General features: G+C 32.0%; 1 protein-coding gene across 1 annotated transcript in view; it reads left to right on the forward strand.

The window, feature by feature from the left end:
• The first annotated feature begins 1,464 nt into the window (after window positions 1-1,464).
• The window catches only part of LOC126763399 (uncharacterized), a 60,817-nt gene continuing 41,332 nt past the window's right edge, over window positions 1,465-20,949 (forward strand). The window contains exon 1 of the mRNA XM_050480886.1: window positions 1,465-2,448. Within this exon, the coding sequence (XP_050336843.1) occupies window positions 2,413-2,448 (36 nt within the window). The 5' untranslated portion in view covers window positions 1,465-2,412. The remainder of the gene's footprint in view (window positions 2,449-20,949) is intronic.

Below are 20,949 nucleotides of genomic sequence, written 5' to 3' on the forward strand. Positions count from 1 at the left end.
GAGGCTTGGGCGATGACAGCAACCGATGAGTCGACGTTGCGAGTTTTCGAGAGAAAAATTCTGCGAAAGATTTTTGGTCCTTTGCGCATTGGCCACGGCGAATATCGCATTCGATGGAACGATGAGCTGTACGAGATATACGACGACATTGACTAGGTCATGTTGTCCGGATGTATGAAAACACTCCAGCTCTGAAAGTATTCGACGCAGTACCCGCCGGGGGAAGCAGAGGAAGAGCAAGACCTCCACTCCGTTGGAAGGACCAAGTGGAGAAGGACCTGCCTTCGCTTGAAATATCCAATTGGCGCCACGTAGCGAAAAGAAGAAACGACCGGCGCGCTGTTGTTAACTCGGCTATAATCGCGTAAGCGGTGTCTACGCCAATTAAGAAGAAGAAGAAAGAAGTTCGACAATCGCTGGTATCGAACAAAATGAGGCTTTGTTGGAAATACCACACCAGTTTTTTAGTATTTTATTTTTTCTTTTGTAGGACAAATAATGTAAATATTTTTTATGGGTTCCTTTATATTACCCAGCCATGAAGAGTCTGAATTTTTCTATAAAATCATCAGTTATCAACTACTCACAGGATTTATGGTGATTCCAGAGTTAAAGAATGATTACTGATAATAATGTTCATCGGATTTGCTGTTCTAATTCTAGCTTTTCGTCAAAAAGTTCTCGCTGTTTAAATGAATATTACTGCACCCAGATAATATTTAGGGCATACTTTTGAACCCGTTTAAACGATTAAAGCCTTATATTTCCCTAATGTTTCTCAGTTTATGTAACGAATTTATTATCCTCATGGCTACAGATATGTTTCAGCCTTTCAACGAAATGTATACTATCAAGTGTACTTGGAATCCAAGCACTGTCTGTAGATTTTATTAAACACAGCAAGTAAGTTCAGGCCCGTAATTTTGGCTCATAAAAAATAGCTTAAATTATTCACATACCTTTCATATGACTATTATAACTATTATGAAATTTACTGAGATTTGGCGAAAGTTTCTAATAATTTAGGCCAAACATTATCGAACCATCGGCATTTCTAAAAGAAGCAATAACCTTGGCAAAATATAAAAATTGATTTCGGCGCGACAACTCAATAACTTTGACAGCTCAAGAGATGCCTATCATGGAGAGCTCATGCAGCCTAAGGGCTTCAATCATTTTGCACAGCGCCAGCGGCGCGCACAACAACAGCATACGACGCGCTGACGCTGCGCGCTTGGAATTAGACACCGCAAACACCCACAATCTCGACGCGATGCGATTATGTGGAGTATCGAATGACGTTACAGCAAAGCTGGCGGCACTCGGCTTGTGTGGCGCTTTGCTGCTTTTGCCGCGCCGCCGTGCCGCCACCGCCTTGCTGCTGCGCGAACGATACAACGCTTGCTGGCTTTCAGTTTTAAACTCAATATTGTCTAGCTCGGCTTTTAGTGGCGTTTTGGCCAGCTTCGTTGACGGACGTGTGAATGCAATAAGCGACGCGCTCTGGCGCTGTAATAAAGTGAAGCGAACTACGCGAAAATATAACGTATGAACGCGCCTTGTGGCAGCCAAAATACAAAGACAAACACAAAAGTTACACTTGTTGAGTGAGCGCTCAGTGCAGTGAGTGAAAACGCGCGCAGAGAGAGAGTAGCGCGTTCGTAAGCGCATGCGAAGCGTTTGAGCCAATTAGTTAGTGAGCGCGCCGGCGTAACTCGCGTTGCTCAAGTTTTGAACTTTTGCTTCAGTTTACAAAGTGTCACTGCGAGCGCAGCAATAAACAAAAGTGATTGATTGTAAAGAAACGAAACACACAAAAATAACAACAACTTGCATTGCAGTCACTGCGCTTACATAAATTTAAACTGTGTCGGTGTGTGTGCGAGCGTGCGCGCGCGCATAAGTCAAAAGCATAAACGGAAACGCGCTAAACGCATTGTACGCCAATCTGGTTGTGTATAAAAAACGATAAATTTGCGAAAATTACGTGAATTCGCTTTATAGATTTTTGCATTTGGCTTTCTTTATCGCGCGGCGCGTCGAGCGGGTAATTAAACGCCTCGCGACTGGTGTTGCAAGTTGCGTGCTTGAAGCAGTTTACGTTGCAACGTTGTTGTTGTTTTCACTTTTCTTGTTCACCTATCATTTTATGGCCACAATCGGCTTGGCTTTACGTTATTTCCGTTGCACTTGAAAAGAGTTTTTAATTGAAAAATTCCCAAAACAAAGCGCCAGCGGCAAGCAAACGTGGAAAAGTATTTGAAATTGAAACAAAAAGAAGTATTTGATTGCAAAAATTACAAAAAAAAAAAATTGAATTTACGTTTTAACAAAACACACGGAAGTTATCATAAAAGTGTTGCATTGCATTATATTGCAAGAAAGCAGTGTTTGAAATCGAAAAGTTTCGAAATGTGGCTGAATTGTTGGATGCTTACGGCGTTGGCGGTGAGTAGTGATGAATGCCTCTAATTTGTAAACTGCTATAAAAGTATTTATGCAATGAGATGCGATATAAATCATGTGTAGTTAATTTTATAGTGCTGTGAAGACTTTCATATATGTATATGTGAGTGTTTGTGTGCTTTTAAGAGTACGCTTCAGTAAAAATTAATTTTTAAAAATTTTCTATGTTATAAACGGAGTAATTTGCAAAATATTTTTGTAAATCACTATATTTTTTCACTTTGTTGAAACTTGCCACCTCTTCCGATTTGGCAGAGTTTTGTAAAAAGAATGAAATTTTTGTAATTCTTTGATAAAATAAACTGAATTGACGCCTTCAAATATATTTCTTCTGAGTTAACACGCTTATGCCTACGAATAATAGAAAATATAAATTTTTTGTCTGAAATACTTATTAAGCTCATTTATCTGAGCAATTTTTTATGTTTCGGAAACTGAAAAATAAGAAAAAAAGCCCAAATTTGTCTATTAAATTGACTTCTCAATGATTTTTTTTCTAACTTTGGATATTTGCAGGCTCTATTCCCTTGTTGTTTAGCAAAAAGAAGGAATAGATTTTATTAAGCAAATTCAACGATGGCGCTCCGCATCGAAAGAAATGCTTGAGGATCTTTCTTGCCTACTTTAAGTTATTTAAACAGAGGTTTTTTAAACAAAAATTATTAAATTCCTTCGATATAATCTACTTTAACAGAGCTGCATGGGCAAATCCATCATCCAAGGCAAATTCTCCCCTGCAAGATTTAAACTCAAAGCAACTAAATTATTTACCTTAGGGTTAAATTAAAATACATATTGTCGAGCAAAATATTTAGGAAGAAAAAAATATGTATAAATGTACTCACATTTCCGTAATGCCTAAGTGAATCAATATAATGAAGCAATATCTTCTGCTTCTTTATTGTTGTAGACAGCGCTTACGCGGTTATAACCGAGTTTATAGCAGCAAGACTGTTTTCTTTTTTTCTCTGGGGGGTGTTTTTTACCTGACGGGTCCCAAACCCAGCGCACAACCCTGGGTAGGGATGTGGCGCCTTCTCACTTTAGTTGACCTTCAAGCGGATGTTTTTTGGCTACCCAGAGGGTGCGTGGTCAAAGATCGGAAGTCGCGAGCTGCTTGAGAAATATGTCAAAGAATCGTTTCTGGACACTCTCAAGTGAATGGCGCTCAGAGAACTTTTCTCACTTGTGTGAACTTCTATACATGGCTCCTTCCTCTAGAGAGGCAATATAATAACAGAAAAATTTATTATCCTTACTTCAAATACTTTCTTCTTAATTCACAAATTTCAAGATTGAGTGCATTTATCGTGCTTTCTTACTCAGTCGAGATATCATTCACAATCAGGAATAAAATACTACTCTTCACATAAAATTATCTCAACTTTTTGCGCTTAAGTCCCTTTTGTATTTCCTTTTTTACTTCGGGAAATACACATTCCCATTGTTTTTTTGTTCTCCGATATGCCATGATCGATTCTACCTTCATTGCCTATCTATTAAAGTGGTAAAAAGATAGTTACGTATAATTATATGTATGAAATCGGAGTTGCCTTCGAACGCTTCGAACTTTCTTTGTCAAGATACACAATATTATTATTTTAGGCAACTCACGATGACTCTAATAGACTCTCATTGACAACCATCTGATAATTATAAGAAAAAATAATATTCTTCCAATTGGGCCTTACGATATTAAGAAGTGGATGAAATGCTTTCGTTTCGCCATACCTTGAAGATTATCGAATCGAACAAACAACTGGTATAAGTAAGAGAGTCTTGAATATTAAAAAGGGAAATGAATAGTAAGGGGCCATATTACATTAAGTCGACATCCTTATTCTCTATCGTTAATAATTGAAACAATATTGTTTTTGTTTCTATATGTATTTATTTTTAGCAAGATAAGCTTGTAGATTTGATATAGAGTTCGGGCTCTAAGCACATTTTATATATATAATATATATTTTATGCATATAACAAGCATAACAGATATATTCTTCAATAACATAATTTAAACTAAAAGCTAAAAAATATTCTTTAAACTAATTAAAATCTGTCTGGAAGGTAAAAATGTGAGTTATTTTTCCAGATTTCCATGATTAGAAAGTCTATCAAGATATCTGCGATAAGCTTTGGTGATTTTTCGTACAATGCATCTTAAAGTCTTAGATTGATATCTTTGGGGGATTTCAAAGTTGGATATATTCGCCGTACCCCATAACTGCATTGCATACGTCCATACTGGTTTAAGGATTGACTTGTAGAGTCGAACTTTACTTTCAAGCCTAAGTTGTGATCGCGAGCCTAAAAGACAGTACATTTTTCTCGTTTTAAATTTGAGCTGCTTCAATTTCTCTTTTATGTGTGTCTTCCAAGTGAGTTTTCCATCCAAATAAAGACGTAGGAAAATAATAATGAAAATGGAAGTGTTTCAACATATGTTTGAGTTCCTTAAGCGTCATTTGCCTCTAAGTTATGTATTTAAGTTTTTATGAGGGATTCCTTATGTCAATTATTAATACTCTTCTTTATTGGCGTAGGTACCGCTTACGTGGTTGCCGAATTTTCAACAGCGCGTCAGTCGTTGTTCCTTTTCGCAATTCGTCTTATTGCTTATATATATGAAAAATATATATATAAATTACGTGACGAGTTTTGTCCGGGCTAAACTCTTATACTACTGGACCGATATCAGCAAAATTTAGCACACTGTGGAACTATTTAAAAGATAGGATAGTTTATATCTCGATTATGTTAAAAATAATTCTCAATGTTCAAAATCTCTAGAACAATCCCCTGCCAATAAAGTTCTCGCTTTTATATACATACATATATTATACTTTATTATAATTACATTTAATGTTTACTATATTCATCACAATGCGTAGAATAATCTCAATATATAATAGATTATAGTTGTACCTAAATTAACTGTACATAACTCATGACCGTTCTTCAGTTTTCATATGACCTTCAATACTTTCTTGAGAAAAACAGAAAATTTCGGATCTTTTATAGTTTCGAATGATTTTATATAAAAGTTATTTAGAAAATATTACAAAATGTTAATCACTAATTTTTTTTTAATTAAAAATAAAATTTTTAATATCAATTTCTTTAATAACATTCTCACAATCAATAACTTATCAATTATAATATTTATTTTACTAAAAAAAATATTAATTGCAACATTGCATGCCTTAAAAATATTTTTCAGAATTAAAAACAAAAATATTACACAATTTTGTAATTTTGCAAAGCAAAAAAAATATATATATTCACTTAACTGTTTCTTTTAATTTGCGATTAAAATTCCACAAAGCTGATTTATAAGAAAAAACGTCCACATACACAAACATACATATGTGATCTGTGTAATTAAAATTGACTTTGCATGCTTGGCCTGCCTGCTGCCCGTCCATTCCCAGGTAATTTCAAACAATTTACAATTATTTATTAATTTTGAACAAATCGCATTTCCAACAGAACCAATTACATTTCAAGAACAGCAATTACACGCGACAAGCTTTTGTGTTTGTGTTAAGAAAAAAACTTATTTGAATATTAATTCCCAACCGTTTAATTATTCAATGCCTTGATGCAAAAATGCAGTAAACATAAACAAACAGGCAAATAAACAAGCCAAACGGCCGTTGGCAGACGCTAACTGAACGCGCCCTTAGTCATCCTCTGGTCTCAGATCTAACGTCGCTCAAGCCCAGCAGCCAAGTGGCAGGCAAATGTGAAGACACACTCCACAAGTGAAAATGATTTTTATTATTTTTTAATCTCTAATAAATATTTGCTTTGCGCACACTTCACACATACATACATATGTACATATTGACCATTAGACATGCCAAATGTTTTATTTGCAATTAGTAGTAATTTGCCGCACAGCTCTTTATCTTCCTTTGTGCTGAACGCTGCAAAGAATTTAATGCCTCTTCGGTTTGAGACGTGTATTAAGTATGAATGTGATATACCGTTAACTTCAACATATAATAATTTTAGTCATAGATTGCTTTATTAATTGAAAATAAAATAGTTTTTAATTTCAGTATTTATTTAGTTTGGCTTTCACATTTTTTCTAACCTTTTTGATAAAATCGAAAAATAAATTTTCTAAAACTTTTGAAGCAACAGAAGTGTCAACCATAGTGAACTGATTACATGACGAATAAATTATGTTGTGACGTCATTAGTGAAAGAAAATTTGACAATTTTGGCATCTTTACTCTTCCCCTTCTTTCTTTTATGACGTCATTGTACTTGTGAAAGTATGCCCAATAATGGCCTCATCGTTTAAGCAGTTCCTGTCAATCGCATTCAAAGAAATTGTATTTATTTGTAAGTTCCCATCTGGAGCCCTCGCGGTATGACAGACAGGTCAGTACTTAAAAACCAGGACCACTTAATCACTATATTACTTCAAAAGAGTCTGCCGCTGAGGTTGAATTTTATAACAGATTTTCGAGAAGTAGTTCTGTAGTATTTTTTTTTGTTCCCTTGTTGATACCCATTAATTATGAAAACAGCTTTCACGAAACCGATAGCAAGTTTTGTATTAAATCCTTGTCCATTTATTGGATAAATCTCTCACCAGATAGTTTTGAGTGCTTTTTCAAAGTTAAAGTAGTCATCGTCGCAGAAATTTTTTTAACTTACTTAAGAATCCATCTGGCATGGTTTATCCTGGGGTTATGTTCTTAGTTTCGAAGCAGTCAAACCTTGGTTCTAAATAACGCCTTTAAACTATGTGAAATATATTAAAAAAAGTCATTGCCAAGTACTCGTAGAGTCGAAATTGACTTCTGGTATGCATCTGAAAAAAAAAAAATAATATTATATATATAAATATTTTAAAATTTCCATTTCAAGTTACCCAAATATATAGTTATAATATAAGATTTTCGGTAAGTTCAGATTTGTTTACGAACTCTTTTCTTATTCTGGGATTGGATTCAAAAATCCTGAAACACATTTAGTCCCGAAAATTCGGATTTGTTTAAAAACGCAGTTTTTATTCTAGGATTGAGAAAGAGAGCTCAAAAATCCCGAAAAATATGTAGTCCCGAAATTTCGGGATTTTTCAAATATCAATGTGAGTTCATTAATATATCTTAGTATGCATTTTTATATATTATTTTTATAAATAAACTTTAGTAAAATACCGGAAAATATTTAGTCTCGATATTTCGGGATTTTTCAAATATCAAAGCATATTATTATTTAATACCAAAAACTAATATAATATACCGACAAAAATTTAGTACCGAATTTCGGGATTTTTATAATATTATAATAATAATTTTTCAAAATATTAATCTATGATTGTTAAAACATATGCTATATACTTTGTCTGCCGGGATCCCGATACCTAAAACCTTATTTATGGGATGCATCTTACTGGAGAAATACACCAAGTTACGATCAAAATCGCAAAATTATGCTCCCTTAATAATATGCCTGCACCTCAGCACAAAGTACAAAATCGATGTAAATCGATATTATCTGTCATATCAAATATTACTACTTTTTTCATTTACCCAGGAAGTGAGGGAATTGCCAAAATCGCATTTGCTTATTTCGCGGCAAAAATATGTGTGCCAATTTGTTGTTGCTGTTGACCATTTGCGCCCGCAGCGACAAAATTGATATTCATTAATAAATAGCTTAGAAATACAAACAAACAAAGGTATATAATACGAATATTTTATTAGTTGAATTATTCATATGCTTCGCTGCCATTTGAGTAGCAAACATGCGGGAGACATATGAACACAAACACACATATGCCTTATATAGCCGGGCGAAGACGTTATTGTTCGTGCTGTTTACGAGTTTTGTAGGCTTTTTGATAAATTTTTTGTTATTGTTATTGTGGAGTTTTTAATATTTTTTGTTGTTGTTGTTCTAGATTTTAAATTATTTTTTGTTGTTGTAGTTCTGGATTTTAAATTATTTTCTATTGTTGTAGTTCCAGATTTTTGAACGAATTTTGTTTTTGTTGTTGCAATTTTTAAACAAATATGTATGTTATTGTTGTTGCAGAAATTTAATCGATTTTTTGTTATTGTTGTTGTAATTTTAAACGAAATTTTTTTTATTTTTTTGTTGTTTTTTAAGCTTTTTGGTAATTGAATTTATTTTTTTTTGAAAATTATTATACGCTTTGTTGTTGTAATTTTTTTGAACGATTCCTGCTTTGTTTTTATTAATTTTTGAGATATCATGATTTGTAATTTCCTTTTTCGAAGATTGAAAACTTTTATATTAAAGTGAAATTTGGCACAAAGATTTTTTGGACGCAAGCTTTTTTTGTACATATCTCAGAAATTATGTCAACCAAACTCTTGCTTTTCTTCAGGCATTTCTATATACAGTTCAAAAATGTATTTAAACAAAGGTTATGTTGAAAATTTTTTTTTTTACGGAAGAAATAGAAGAAAGCTTTTTTTTAAAAATATTGTTGTTTTTCAATGAAATTATATAATATTTTCTTAACACCCTGATGACATGTACGAAATATTTTCCATCTGATGCCTTCTCTGTATAATATATATGTACATTAGGAACCAATGATGATAGCGGAATTGTTAATGACGTTGAAATCTCGATTATCACTTTATCATAATTTTTAAAAACTTGTTTTTCCTTCTTATATTTTGTTGTTGCTGTAATTTTTAAAAATATATGGCTGTTATTGTTGTAGAAATTCAACTATTTTTTCTTTGTTGTTGTAGTTTTTAACGATCCTTGCTGTTGCTGTTGTTGTAATTTTTTACACTTAATTTGTTGTTATTGTTGTTGTCGATTTTTAAACTTTTTGGTAATTGTTGTTGTAGAATTTGATTTTTTGTTGTAAATTCTTAAACGAATATGGTTTTTATTGTTGTTGTAGAATTTCAACTTATTTTTGTTATTGTTGTTGTAATTTTATAACGATTTCTGCTATTGTTGTTGTAATTTTTGGAATTTAATTGGTTTTCGTTGTTGTTGCAATTTTTTTACATTTTATTTGTTTTTATTGTTGTTGCAGATTTTTAAATAATTTTTTGTTGTAAATTCTTAAACGAATTCTGTTAATGTTTTTTCCCTTTTTTATTCAAGTGTGGGTGTTTGTTGCCCTGTGTAAACATTACGCAGTAATTGGGTCGGCGTTCGCGCTGGTAAGAATCGCTCATATTTGACCCATATTTGGTCGCTATTTGGGCGTGCTGGCCGAATATTTATTGTCAACAAAGCAAACTGATGACTCACGAAGCTTCTATCTTCTTCTTCTTTATTTTATTTGCTTGTTGTTTGTTATTGTTACTGTACTATTGTTCCTAAAATGCCCCACTAAGCTGATCGCTATTGTTTAGCTGCTTTTACACTCAACTGCTTTGCATATTTTCGTGAATTCTTTTACGCTCGTGGAATTTCGCCGCCAAGAAACGACCTTAACTGTTTCTAATATTATTTCAGTTTGCATTTTCAATGCTACGCTGACCACCTGGCGTTAAAGCAATTAAAATTATACCTTCTTCTAGTTATTGTATTTGCTTCTTGCTTCTAGCCGCCTGCCGCCACAAGCTTTTAGCTGTAAATTTGTTACATCAAAAGTCGTGCGGCTGCGTCCAATGCTAATAATTAAGCGAGCGGAAAGATTCAGCGATAATTTTGCGGCAATTATTTTGGGTTTTGTTTTTGTTTCCGAATTTTTTAGGTCTTTCTTCAGCATGCGGCAATGGCTGATGCTGAAATTCACACTTCGCTGTCGCTGCATGCGAGTGTGTGTGCGCGTGGCAAGTGGCAACTGCAATGTACGCAATGCTGTGAGTGGTGGGATGAGGTTCAAACAATGATGAAATCGAACAATTTGCATTCGCCAACATACAATGGCAAAGTTCAGTGGCTTTAGCGCGCAACACGGTCTACATATATGCTGCTATAAGTGCATGTGTGTGTCAGCTGAATCGACGAAGACGCGCAGATGACAAAACAATGCCTGGCGTCACGTTGCGCGCTGGCGTTTTGGGAACTAAGCTGAAGTCGGCTAGTAGATTTGTGTCTTTTGTGTGCTTTATTTGCTATCACATAATGTCGCTTGATTATTTTTATTGCTGTTTTATTATGTTATTGTTGTTTTATTATATATTTGTTATTTTTATGCTGCGTTGCGATTGTTTACATTGTTATTATGCCAATGCTGCCGCTTACACACGCTGTAATACAATGGTAATCTTGGTAATCGGCAACCGCGTACTCGAGAGCGAGGCAAGCCAAGAAATAAAGAAAAAAAATTAAGAAAAAAACAACAACTATATATGTAAGCATTAAAATATGAAGCAGTCAAAGATTTCAAAGAAGAAAATAAAACTAAAAAAGCAGTTCAAAAAATGTTTTCTTTTTTTCAAAAGCAAACACAAATTATCACACGCACAAAATGTATTCGAGAAACCTGCTGGCGTTACGTTTCTAAATAGGCCAAATAGGCCAGTGATTCGGTGATTATGTCCGCTAATGTAATCGTTGCTCAAGGCTAAAGCGTCGAAATGCGCGTATGGTCTAAGCAACAGTGTGCTTTTTACACGCATTTAGTCTGCGAAAACAAAAGACTTTTGCAACGAACCTGCTGCGAAAACAATTCACCATTCAATTTTATTTTCCAACGCCGGCAAGCACACAAATCAATGCGATATTAATTAAATGTGATTTAATACGTTGGAATTTCCAAATTGAGCCAGCATTGGCGGCGGTGCCTACGCGACACACTAACACATACACAGGCATTTTGGCAACGAACTATTTATGATGAAATTTCGTGTGTCTTAACACTTTCAATAAATATTTTTCCACTAATTGTGATTGCATATTTTAGTGAATGAAGTTTTCTGACACGAGTGGTTCGAAATCAAATTGAAAAATAGTGCTTTCGGCGTTAATATATAGCAAACATTTTTATGTTTGTGTTATGATATAAAAAAAAAATATAAATATGAAAGTATATAAAATCAAATTTATTAAATACAAAATATTTTTAAGTTATGCTCGAGTCTTGTATTAAGTCCAATATTCTTACTATCCAACTAGAGTATTTATTTTCAATGGTTCATTATCGAAATTTGGCCTGAGAAATAATAAACAACAAAATTAATTACACTTAGGATTCGAAATGTTAGGCTTTAAATATAAGAAATTAAGGCCTACTAGATTTTTATGCAAGCTCTCAGTGTAGCCAGTTAATTGAATTGAATACAGGGTGCACCATCATTTACTTAGGTGCCCAAACGTTGAATACTTTGACATTTATTAACTGATTGATTACCGTATTTGGGGTTTAGAGAACCAGATCCATGAAAAGCGAATGCATGGCAAGAAGTGAATGCTTTGGTGGTAGACGTCAAAAGTATTTCGTGATTGTTTTCTGCCGCTACAATATCAAAAGTCTGCAACAAAAATTTTCCAGAGGTTTGAGGTAAAAAATAAGTGAAATGGACTGACTACCTCTGCAGTTGCAATACAACTCAAATAATTTAATTTTTGGCTACTTGAAAAATCAAAGTGTGCTCCCGCATTCCTTCTTTCCTCACTTGACTTGCGACTCAAGAATATGACTCATACTATACTATATGTAATGAATTTTCTAATTGACTAAATACATTTCCTTATCATACTTCAAGATTTAAAAATTATTTAAAATTATGGTTATACATTTCATAAAATAGTTGAGGTCTGGCTACAATCTCACCTTTCGAAAAATATTCAAAAATTAATTTTATTTATTTTTTGGATAAGTGGCAACTCTATTTTGAGTTATGTATAAATTTACGTTTTCAAGGATATATTGCGGAAAGGTTCCTTAAGCATGTTCTATTTTCAGTTTTAATATTTTTCTGCAGGTGGCAACTCTATTTTCAAGAAATGTATACATACATACATTTAATAAAATATCTACTTAAAAGAAAACTAAAACATTCCACTTTTCTTCTTCTTGCCACGCCCTTGATACGACTATCAAGGCGATTTATGCCTCTAATTAACTGCTGCTCTGTGGCTTCTTGAATTTTTTTCTTTCATAGGTAGATAATTAGAAGATACATAGGTAATTACACAGATATATAGATATATCTAGATATGCAGATAGAAATGTTTCGACTTTGAATGCAAAAAATCGCAAAGGGATATTGTAGGTCAACTTCATCTCTTCCCAACACATCAAGGACCTAATTGGCGAAATACCACTGGCTCTTCTCCCAAGGGATAGCATTACCAAAAGTGTTAGTTTCACTAGGAAGTTTCAAGCTACCCTCAGCAGTAAGACCGAATGGAACGATTCCGCTCTCTAGCTACTGCTTAAGGACAGTACAATCAACGACGGAGAGAATGATCACGCACAAAACTCCCCATACTTATGGGTAGTTTTCCGAGCATATTCCAAGCAGGGGTCTTTGTTATAAATCGGTGTGTAGAGTTAGTCCTCCAGCGCAACTATCGCAGTGAACGTATAGCTATACTAAGTGATAGTCAAGCGGCATTCAAAGCAATCTCTGCGTACGTGATCAAATTGCTATTGGTGCAGGAGTGTATAGAACGACTAAATAATTTATCAGATCGTAATCAAGTGCGCCTTATTTGGGTGCCACAAAGTTGTACCCGGAAATGAACTGTGAGCTTGCCCGCTCAACAGCATCCACCAACTTGGTAGGACCGGAACCTTTATTACGTTTGGTCCACATACCATAAGGAAGTTGCTTCGCAATGATGAAGCAGTGGGTAGGGAGAAGCATTGACAAGAAATCCTAGACATGTGCCATGCCAAGTTGCTAATGGGTGGTTACAACTTTAAAAGGTTTAAATATGTAATCAAACTCCCAAGGAAAAAACACATGCCACTTTTCGCCTTCTACGCTGGCCACTGTGAGCTTAAGAAGCACTTATTTAACACGAGCCCAGCTTCTTGTGTGTTCTACGACTTGGAGTTTGAAGCACCAGATCACCTGCAGTTTGTAGACGCAGGATAAAGGCTCTTGGATCCATGTTTCAAAAAGGGATCACATCGCCTTAATAGCACTTAGCAGTATATTGGAGTTTATCAATTTGCTCGGGCTAGTTGAGACGTTGTGACTTAGAAGAGGTCACAATAGACCCTAGGTCGCGGTGCAATTCTCTTTTACTTATCTAATCTAATCTAGATCAACAAGAGTTAACGAAAAAAGTCTAACTTTTTCGATTTATGTAATCGTTTACCATCTTTTCTGTCTAATTATGACCTCATGACTTGTATTTTATTATTAATTAAATGTATGGGCTTAAATTACTGATAGTTTTGTTTTATCAATAGTGTTCTAAACACATTCTTAATAATTATTTTGGAATTTTTCTAATATAATTTTCTGTAATACTTCATTACTGCTCTGAAGTATTGCAAAATAGGCGAAGAGCATAATTTTAAAATTCTTTATTACCGCTGAATAAACTTCTTAAACTAACTATAGACTACAGTGTGCAGGAAGCTATGAAGAAATGATTTCAAACAACTAGAACCGAATACATAAAACATTTCATTACATCACTACTTCTCCTGCATTAAATTCCACTATATTTTTTTTTCTCCCTGTATTCTGTGTCTTATGTCGCATTGTGTGCTCAGCTTTAGTCATAGTTGAAATTAGTTGATGATTTTTTTGAGCTAACAAAATGTTAGTGGGTGTCATCAATTCTGTAGTATTTTTTCACTGAAAAAAACATATGCTTTTAGCACTACAAACAGCCTGAAAGAAGTGAACTCAAATAAATTCATTAGAACCGTAAAATAGAGAATCTATACTTGGAGGTGTGAAATCATTTTTACTAAAAGCATTTTGGAAAGTAGAAAGCATTCCTTTAGAGTCATCGCTATGCTCAAGTTAGGCATGACATCACTGCAGATTTTTAGTGCGGCAACTCAAAACAACAATAACAATAATAATTGTTGTGAATGAATCGAGCAAAAAATAAAGAAATTTAAATATCGGTAATTTGCATTCTTAGAAACTAAAAAAATACCGACAAAAGAAAATTCCAAAAAATCTTCCGTGACCCTAACGCACAAGTAAAAATCATAATTATTTTCGCTTCATTGAGCGAACTGAGTAAAAAAAAATTAAGAAATACTACAAGAGTCATAGCTCTCCTATTTCAAACTGCGTGCCAGGCTTCCTGCAACTCATTTGAACGATTTTTTTTAATAAAAATAAACTATTGGCTGTTATTGCTGTTGTTCCGAACAGTTGGCCACCCGCTCACCATTAAGGCTTTTAATTTGTGTATTTTGCATTAATTACAAGTCGAACAAACTTAACGGAGAAAGCAATAATTGCAAAATAAAATAAAAAATAAATCATAAAAACAACGAAAATAAAAGCAAAACTAAAATATTTGTGAATTGGTAATATAATATTTGGCACGCAAAAGGAATGGCAAAAAAGCACAGAAAAATTAGAAAAAAAATGCTTCCTCAGTCATAAACCAAAACAGCTGTCTTCAAAGAAACCATTGTGTGTTTGTGTGTACATGTGTGTCAGCATGTAGCTGGTCTGCGCATAGCTAACTGTTCGATACAACAGCGAATTTGGGTTAACGCCGCTGGACTGCAGACGTTCGCACAGCGACCGCAGAGTTCAGCAGTTCAAGCGAGCAACGCGATCCGCGCGATCGGCACGATCAGTGATCGAACAATAATTGTTAATTTCGGAATTTCGACAAGGCATGCAGTGAATACTCCTATCAGCGATAATCAACGAGACAAAAGGCGTGGATTCTTTTAAACAAATTTCTTTTTATTTTAGTTTTTTTAATTTGGCAATTTTGTTTTTATATGTTTTTGTATTTAGTTGGTATGAAATGCCGCTTATTGCTTTTTTATTCATATATTTGCAGTTTTTTTATTTATTTTTATATTACATATTTGATTTTATTTGAAACGGCTTTTTTCATATTTATTTTTATTATATAACTTTTTCGTTAAAAATTTCTGGTTTTTTTTATTTTTTTTAATAAACGTTTTATTACAGAGTTTTGAGACCTTTTCGTTAAAAATTTCTGTTTTTTCATATTTTTTATTAAAAAAATATATGTGTATATTTTCCTTTTATTTAAGTTTTAATAAAATTTGCTTTTTGCTATACATTATATTGTTTTATTATTACTACTATGTTTTATTTTAAAAAATTATGTTTTTTTTTAACTTTTGCATTTGTCATTCTTTTATGTTTTTTGTATACATATGTACATATGTTGCTTAGTTTAATATGTAAATTTGTTGTTTAAAATTGTGTGATTTGGATCAAAGTTGCTTATTTTTAAATTTTTAATTTTTTTTGAAATTTTTTTTAATCTAAATGGTTTAAAATTTTTGCAATTTTTATTATAAATTTTTTGTTTAAAATTTTGTGATTTGGATCAAATTTAGGTTCTTATTAATTTAATTGTTTTCTTAAATTTTTATAAACTTTATTTCATCTAAATTTTTTTGTATATTTTTGGAATTTTTTGGATCAAATTTGCTTATTCCCAATTTATTTATTTTTGTTTTAATATATTTGTATTTAAATTTTAAATTTTTTGAAACATTTTTCATAAAAAAAATTTAATTTTTGTTTTAATTATTTACAATTTTTATTTATTTTTTTATTTAATTTTTGAATTATTTTTATTTAATTTTTTTTTTTAATTTTAAACATAAATTTGAGGTTTTAATCAAAGTTGCTTTTTAAAATTTATAAATTTTTTTAATTTAAAATTTTTATTTAATTATTTAGTTTTATTTTATTTAAAATTATTATTTTTTAAAACATATTTTGTTCATAATTTTTATTTTTTGTGGTGTATATAACTTATTTGTTGCAAATTTTTTAAATTTTATTTCTAATTAAATATTTATTTATTTTTTTTATTGATTTTAGTTTTGTTTATTTAAATTTTTTTATTTAATATAAAATTTCAAAAATATTTTTGAAGTTTGATTCAAAAGAACTCATTTAAAATGTAAATTTTTTTTTTATTTGATGTTTTTATTTAATTACATAGTTTTAGTTTATTTAAAATTATTATTTTTTACAATTTTTTTTATATATTTTGTGGTATGTATAACTTATTTGCATGCTATTTTATAAATTTTAATTCTAAATTAAATTTTTGTTTTGAATTTAAAAGTTTTTTGTTTAATTTTTTAGTTTTGTCGTTTTTTTTGTTCTAAATTTTTTATAATATTATTTATTTTTATTTTATTCAAGATTTTTATTTTCTTTTTAATTTTCTTATTTAACATTTTTATGTTTTCTTTTTATATTTATATGTTAAATTTTTTAATTTGTGCCAAAATCGCTTATTTCTAATAGTTTTTTACTTTTAATTTTATTTATAATATTATTTCTTTTTGTGATTTTTTGTTTAAGATTATTATTATTATTTTCTTTAATATTTCCTTATTACAATTTTAATGTTTAGTATTTATCTGCAACTTATGTGATGTTTATATATTTTTTTTAATTATATATGTTATTTTCAATGTTTTTTGTTTATTAAATTTCTATTTTGTGGTTTTCAAAAAAAGCGGTCAAAATCCCTTATTTCTAAAAATTATTTTATTTTAAATTTTATTAATAACATTATTTACTTTTATTTTAATTAAGACTTTTTTTAATTATTTTATTTCAAATTTTAATATTTTTTGGTATACAGCTGTAACGTATTTGATGTTTATTTGTTTTTATAATTTTTTATTTAAAGTTTTAAATTTTTAAATTTTTTGCTAATTTTTTTACTTTTTAATTTTGTTGTTTAAGCAAATAGCGGCTTATTTTGAAATATACAATATGTTTCCATACATTTTTATCTAATGTTTCTTTTTTACTCTGAATTGAAGCCACTTATTATTTATATATATATGTATATGTATATTTGTTGTTTTTTATGAAATTTTTTTAATTATTATTTTTATTCACACTTTATTATTTTGACTGGAAGCCTGCTTATTTCGGTATTATTTATTTTTTGCTTTTGTTTTTGCAACACAAAAGTGCGTTAATTTATTTTCAATTGATTTTGAAATAGCAAAAAAACTACAATTTTCTAAGCAAAGAGGATGGGAAAAATAGTTTTCGTATGCAAAAATATGCAAAAGTTGTGAATTATGTGAAGTGAGATGAAGAAATGGCATTTGGGGTGTGCAAAGATGACCTGCCGCACAGTATATACATACATATGTATAAAGAAGTCGATGTGAACATCAGTCAGCGAATAACACTAGCGAAATTATGTCGATGCTTGCTAATGCTGTTAATGATTAGATGACCATTGATGTTGCTAATGATCATTGCTGCTGCTGCTAATCAATGCGCGTTGTCCAACTTTGAACTCAAAAGCCGACGCGCCGATGCGCCATCGAACATGCAGTTAATCTTGATGGACAGCAGTTTAGTGTGGCCACTCCTTGTTATATAAAAGAGAAGAAATAAAGACAGCAACAACAAGAAACAACTTTTGATCACATCAAATGGCAGTTAGTGCAAATCATTAGCATCGCACGTCGGTGCCATTCGCTCAACCTGTAGCGGTAGCTGACCCGCCTGCCTGCCTGCCTGCCTGACTATTTATCATATCAAATGACTGACCCATTTTCGATTGCCCTCGTCCGCGCATTGCATAACAGCCACAAATGAGCGAGCAGGCAGCGCAGCGTTGCCATGCTTTTTGCCAAAAAGCGATTTGCGCGTGTAGTCAGTTCGCTAACAACGTGTTTAACTGCCAAAGAGTTAAATAATTGCATGACCTCTGCGTACCTTAATGAGCCGTGGCGCATAACAAGCAACAACTTTAGTTTACGCTAATTCAGTGCAGATCTAATTGAATAGCTAACTCGAGCACTAATGCAATGCGAAGTGTTATACACACACATAAAATTATATAATGATAATAACGGCTTAATCGCTGTTACATGCTGGTTTGACTCAGTCTGCTGCTTGTGACCGCGTTTCAAGGTCGCATTGTGCGTAACTCTCTGTTGCTGCGGTTATTATATAACAGCATGGATCCACCTTCAGCTCAGCGGTAGCAATTGGAGGTAATAAGTTATATTACAGTTTCAGAACTAACGCTGATTTGTAGGAAGATAGTGCAATCCATGAAGCAATGTTCACATTTTCGCATAAATTACTTAATTTTGTGCAAATTATGTTGCATAAATTAAGTGTGCTCACACTTGACGTTTGTAATTTAAATAAGATATTATTATAAATCACTTTTCATGCTCTAAATAAAATGCAGCTATTATTATACTTAAAGAAAACCTCATATAATTTTTCCTTAGCATAATAAATTTACATTGAAATTACGTTATTTTAGCTGTAAAGCTGATTTTTATGCAATTTTATATATTTTTTATTTTATGGAATTTTTTTTATAAATTTTTCCGTTAGGTTTGTAAAAAAATTGTGTCCAGAGGTCAATTAATTAATTTTGTACACATTCCCAGTTCTGCACACAAATTGCTTTATTAGTTATTGTAAACCCGTTTTGTTAGTGATTTCATATGTCTTTTACCACTGCATTTGGCATATGGCACTTACATGGTCTTTGCGCCAAGCTCGTTCTTAAACTTGACTTTGAAGCTTAAATAATTATATTTCGCAAATTACTTGATATAAATTAAGTGCGCTTTCAAAAATCTCTTCTCTACAATTTAACTGAAAAGTTTTATAATCCAAATGACTGAGTGTCGCCTTTGCAATACTCGGACCGTTATCCATCGAGACTTAAAAATGCCCACTGTAAAGGAAACTATATAAGAATTTCGTTACCTCACTCGACTGGAGAACCATCAAACGTAATTGCGACTCAAGCTGGATAATAGTCAAAAAAGATATCATCCGTTAGTTCTCTCCTTTCGATTCAATTGATCTCATCTTCACTTTTGTAAAATATTTTTCATGGTATATCAATATTTTTGGTCAACAAACTTAGTGATTTTCATTTTAATAATAAGACGAATTCTAAATAAATCTGAATATAATATAATAATGTGACTTTAACAAATTTTAGATTATATTTCTTTACATCAATATGTCAATAAAAAAATTAGTTTTTTAACTTTAAATTTTACATTTTAAAATTTGCTGAAATTATGTAACTAAATTAAGGAATTAGTATATGTGTTCTTAGTATACTATGTGGGAATATGGCGTTATAACCATTTGTAGAAGATCTTCAGATTTCACTGGAAAGTCATTCAAGAAAGTCTTCAAGCAGACAAATGAATGGCTGATCCAGAGATCACACTGGGACTATTAAGTGAAGTCACTTGTGTTAAGCCATAAAACTACATATAAGACTGCTCTATTCAAGCTTATAAGTCAGCAAAGCGCCTTGTTTCCAATACAAATTTGCTCAGGCGTTTAATTTGTTTGTTTTTCAAAGTGTGAGCTCGCGAACACGGGACAATCAAGAAAGAAGTGTTGAGATTGTTCCACTTCATCTTCTTGCATACAGTTTCTGTAGCTAGCGTTCTGTAATATTATCAACATTACCGCATAGATGCCGATAGGTTAATGACACATTAGAACCGCTAAAGCTAGGGAAAGGCTAGCCTTACTTCAATCTTCTGCCAAAAATTCTTGCGACGGCGCATGAACAGCTGGTAGCCGCGCGCTGGTCAAGTTTCCGTGAAGCTCAGCTATCCAGTAGTATAACACACGAGTGGAGTGGAGCACCGACCCGTTTCCATTCTATTAATAGCGTGGTTAGAGTACCTTCCCATGGCAGCTCATCAGCTTTAAAGTTGTCTCCGATTCCGCTGCGGCCTGGTACCCATGCTAGTCTCAGCACAAAATAACTCGATGCCATGATTTTTCATTTGCGCCAAGTAAAATCATTTATTTAAAAAAATCGATAATTTATCGAAATAGTAGAGTGGCTAAAATTCTTAACTTGTGCATTTGAAAAGTAAAGAACAACCTTATTTCACTATCAAATTATTCAAGATTGTCAATGTCGATTTCTTTCGACATATTTATCGATTACTGTTCGATTTTTTGGGTAAAAAAAAATATTAAATCATCAATTACAGACAATTTGCTCATCGATTTTTTCAATTATTGTGAAATTGGTTTAAATTATTATTCCTCGATGTGATTGTTAAGTTGTAGTAAATGAAAAACTTCTTTAAAAATCGATATAGTATGTAGCTAAAGTTCCTATTACATAAGAAAAATTTTTTTAAGAATTTCAGTGTCGCTTTATTTCAATAAATCCATCGATACTTCATAGAAATTTTCGATTAGAAAAAATATCGATAACAAATAATATCGAAAAGAAATACTGTTGAAAAATAAATGACATTTCAGTTTTAACTCTTTCAATATGATTTAAAATAATTTATCGCTTTGTTTATGATAAAAATATAGATTATGTGATTTTATATATAACAATTTAATTAAATACTGTCAAAGCAAGACA

The sequence above is a fragment of the Bactrocera neohumeralis genome, chromosome 6 (genome assembly GCF_024586455.1).
Source record: "Bactrocera neohumeralis isolate Rockhampton chromosome 6, APGP_CSIRO_Bneo_wtdbg2-racon-allhic-juicebox.fasta_v2, whole genome shotgun sequence".
In the NCBI taxonomy this organism is placed as follows: domain Eukaryota; kingdom Metazoa; phylum Arthropoda; class Insecta; order Diptera; family Tephritidae; genus Bactrocera; species Bactrocera neohumeralis.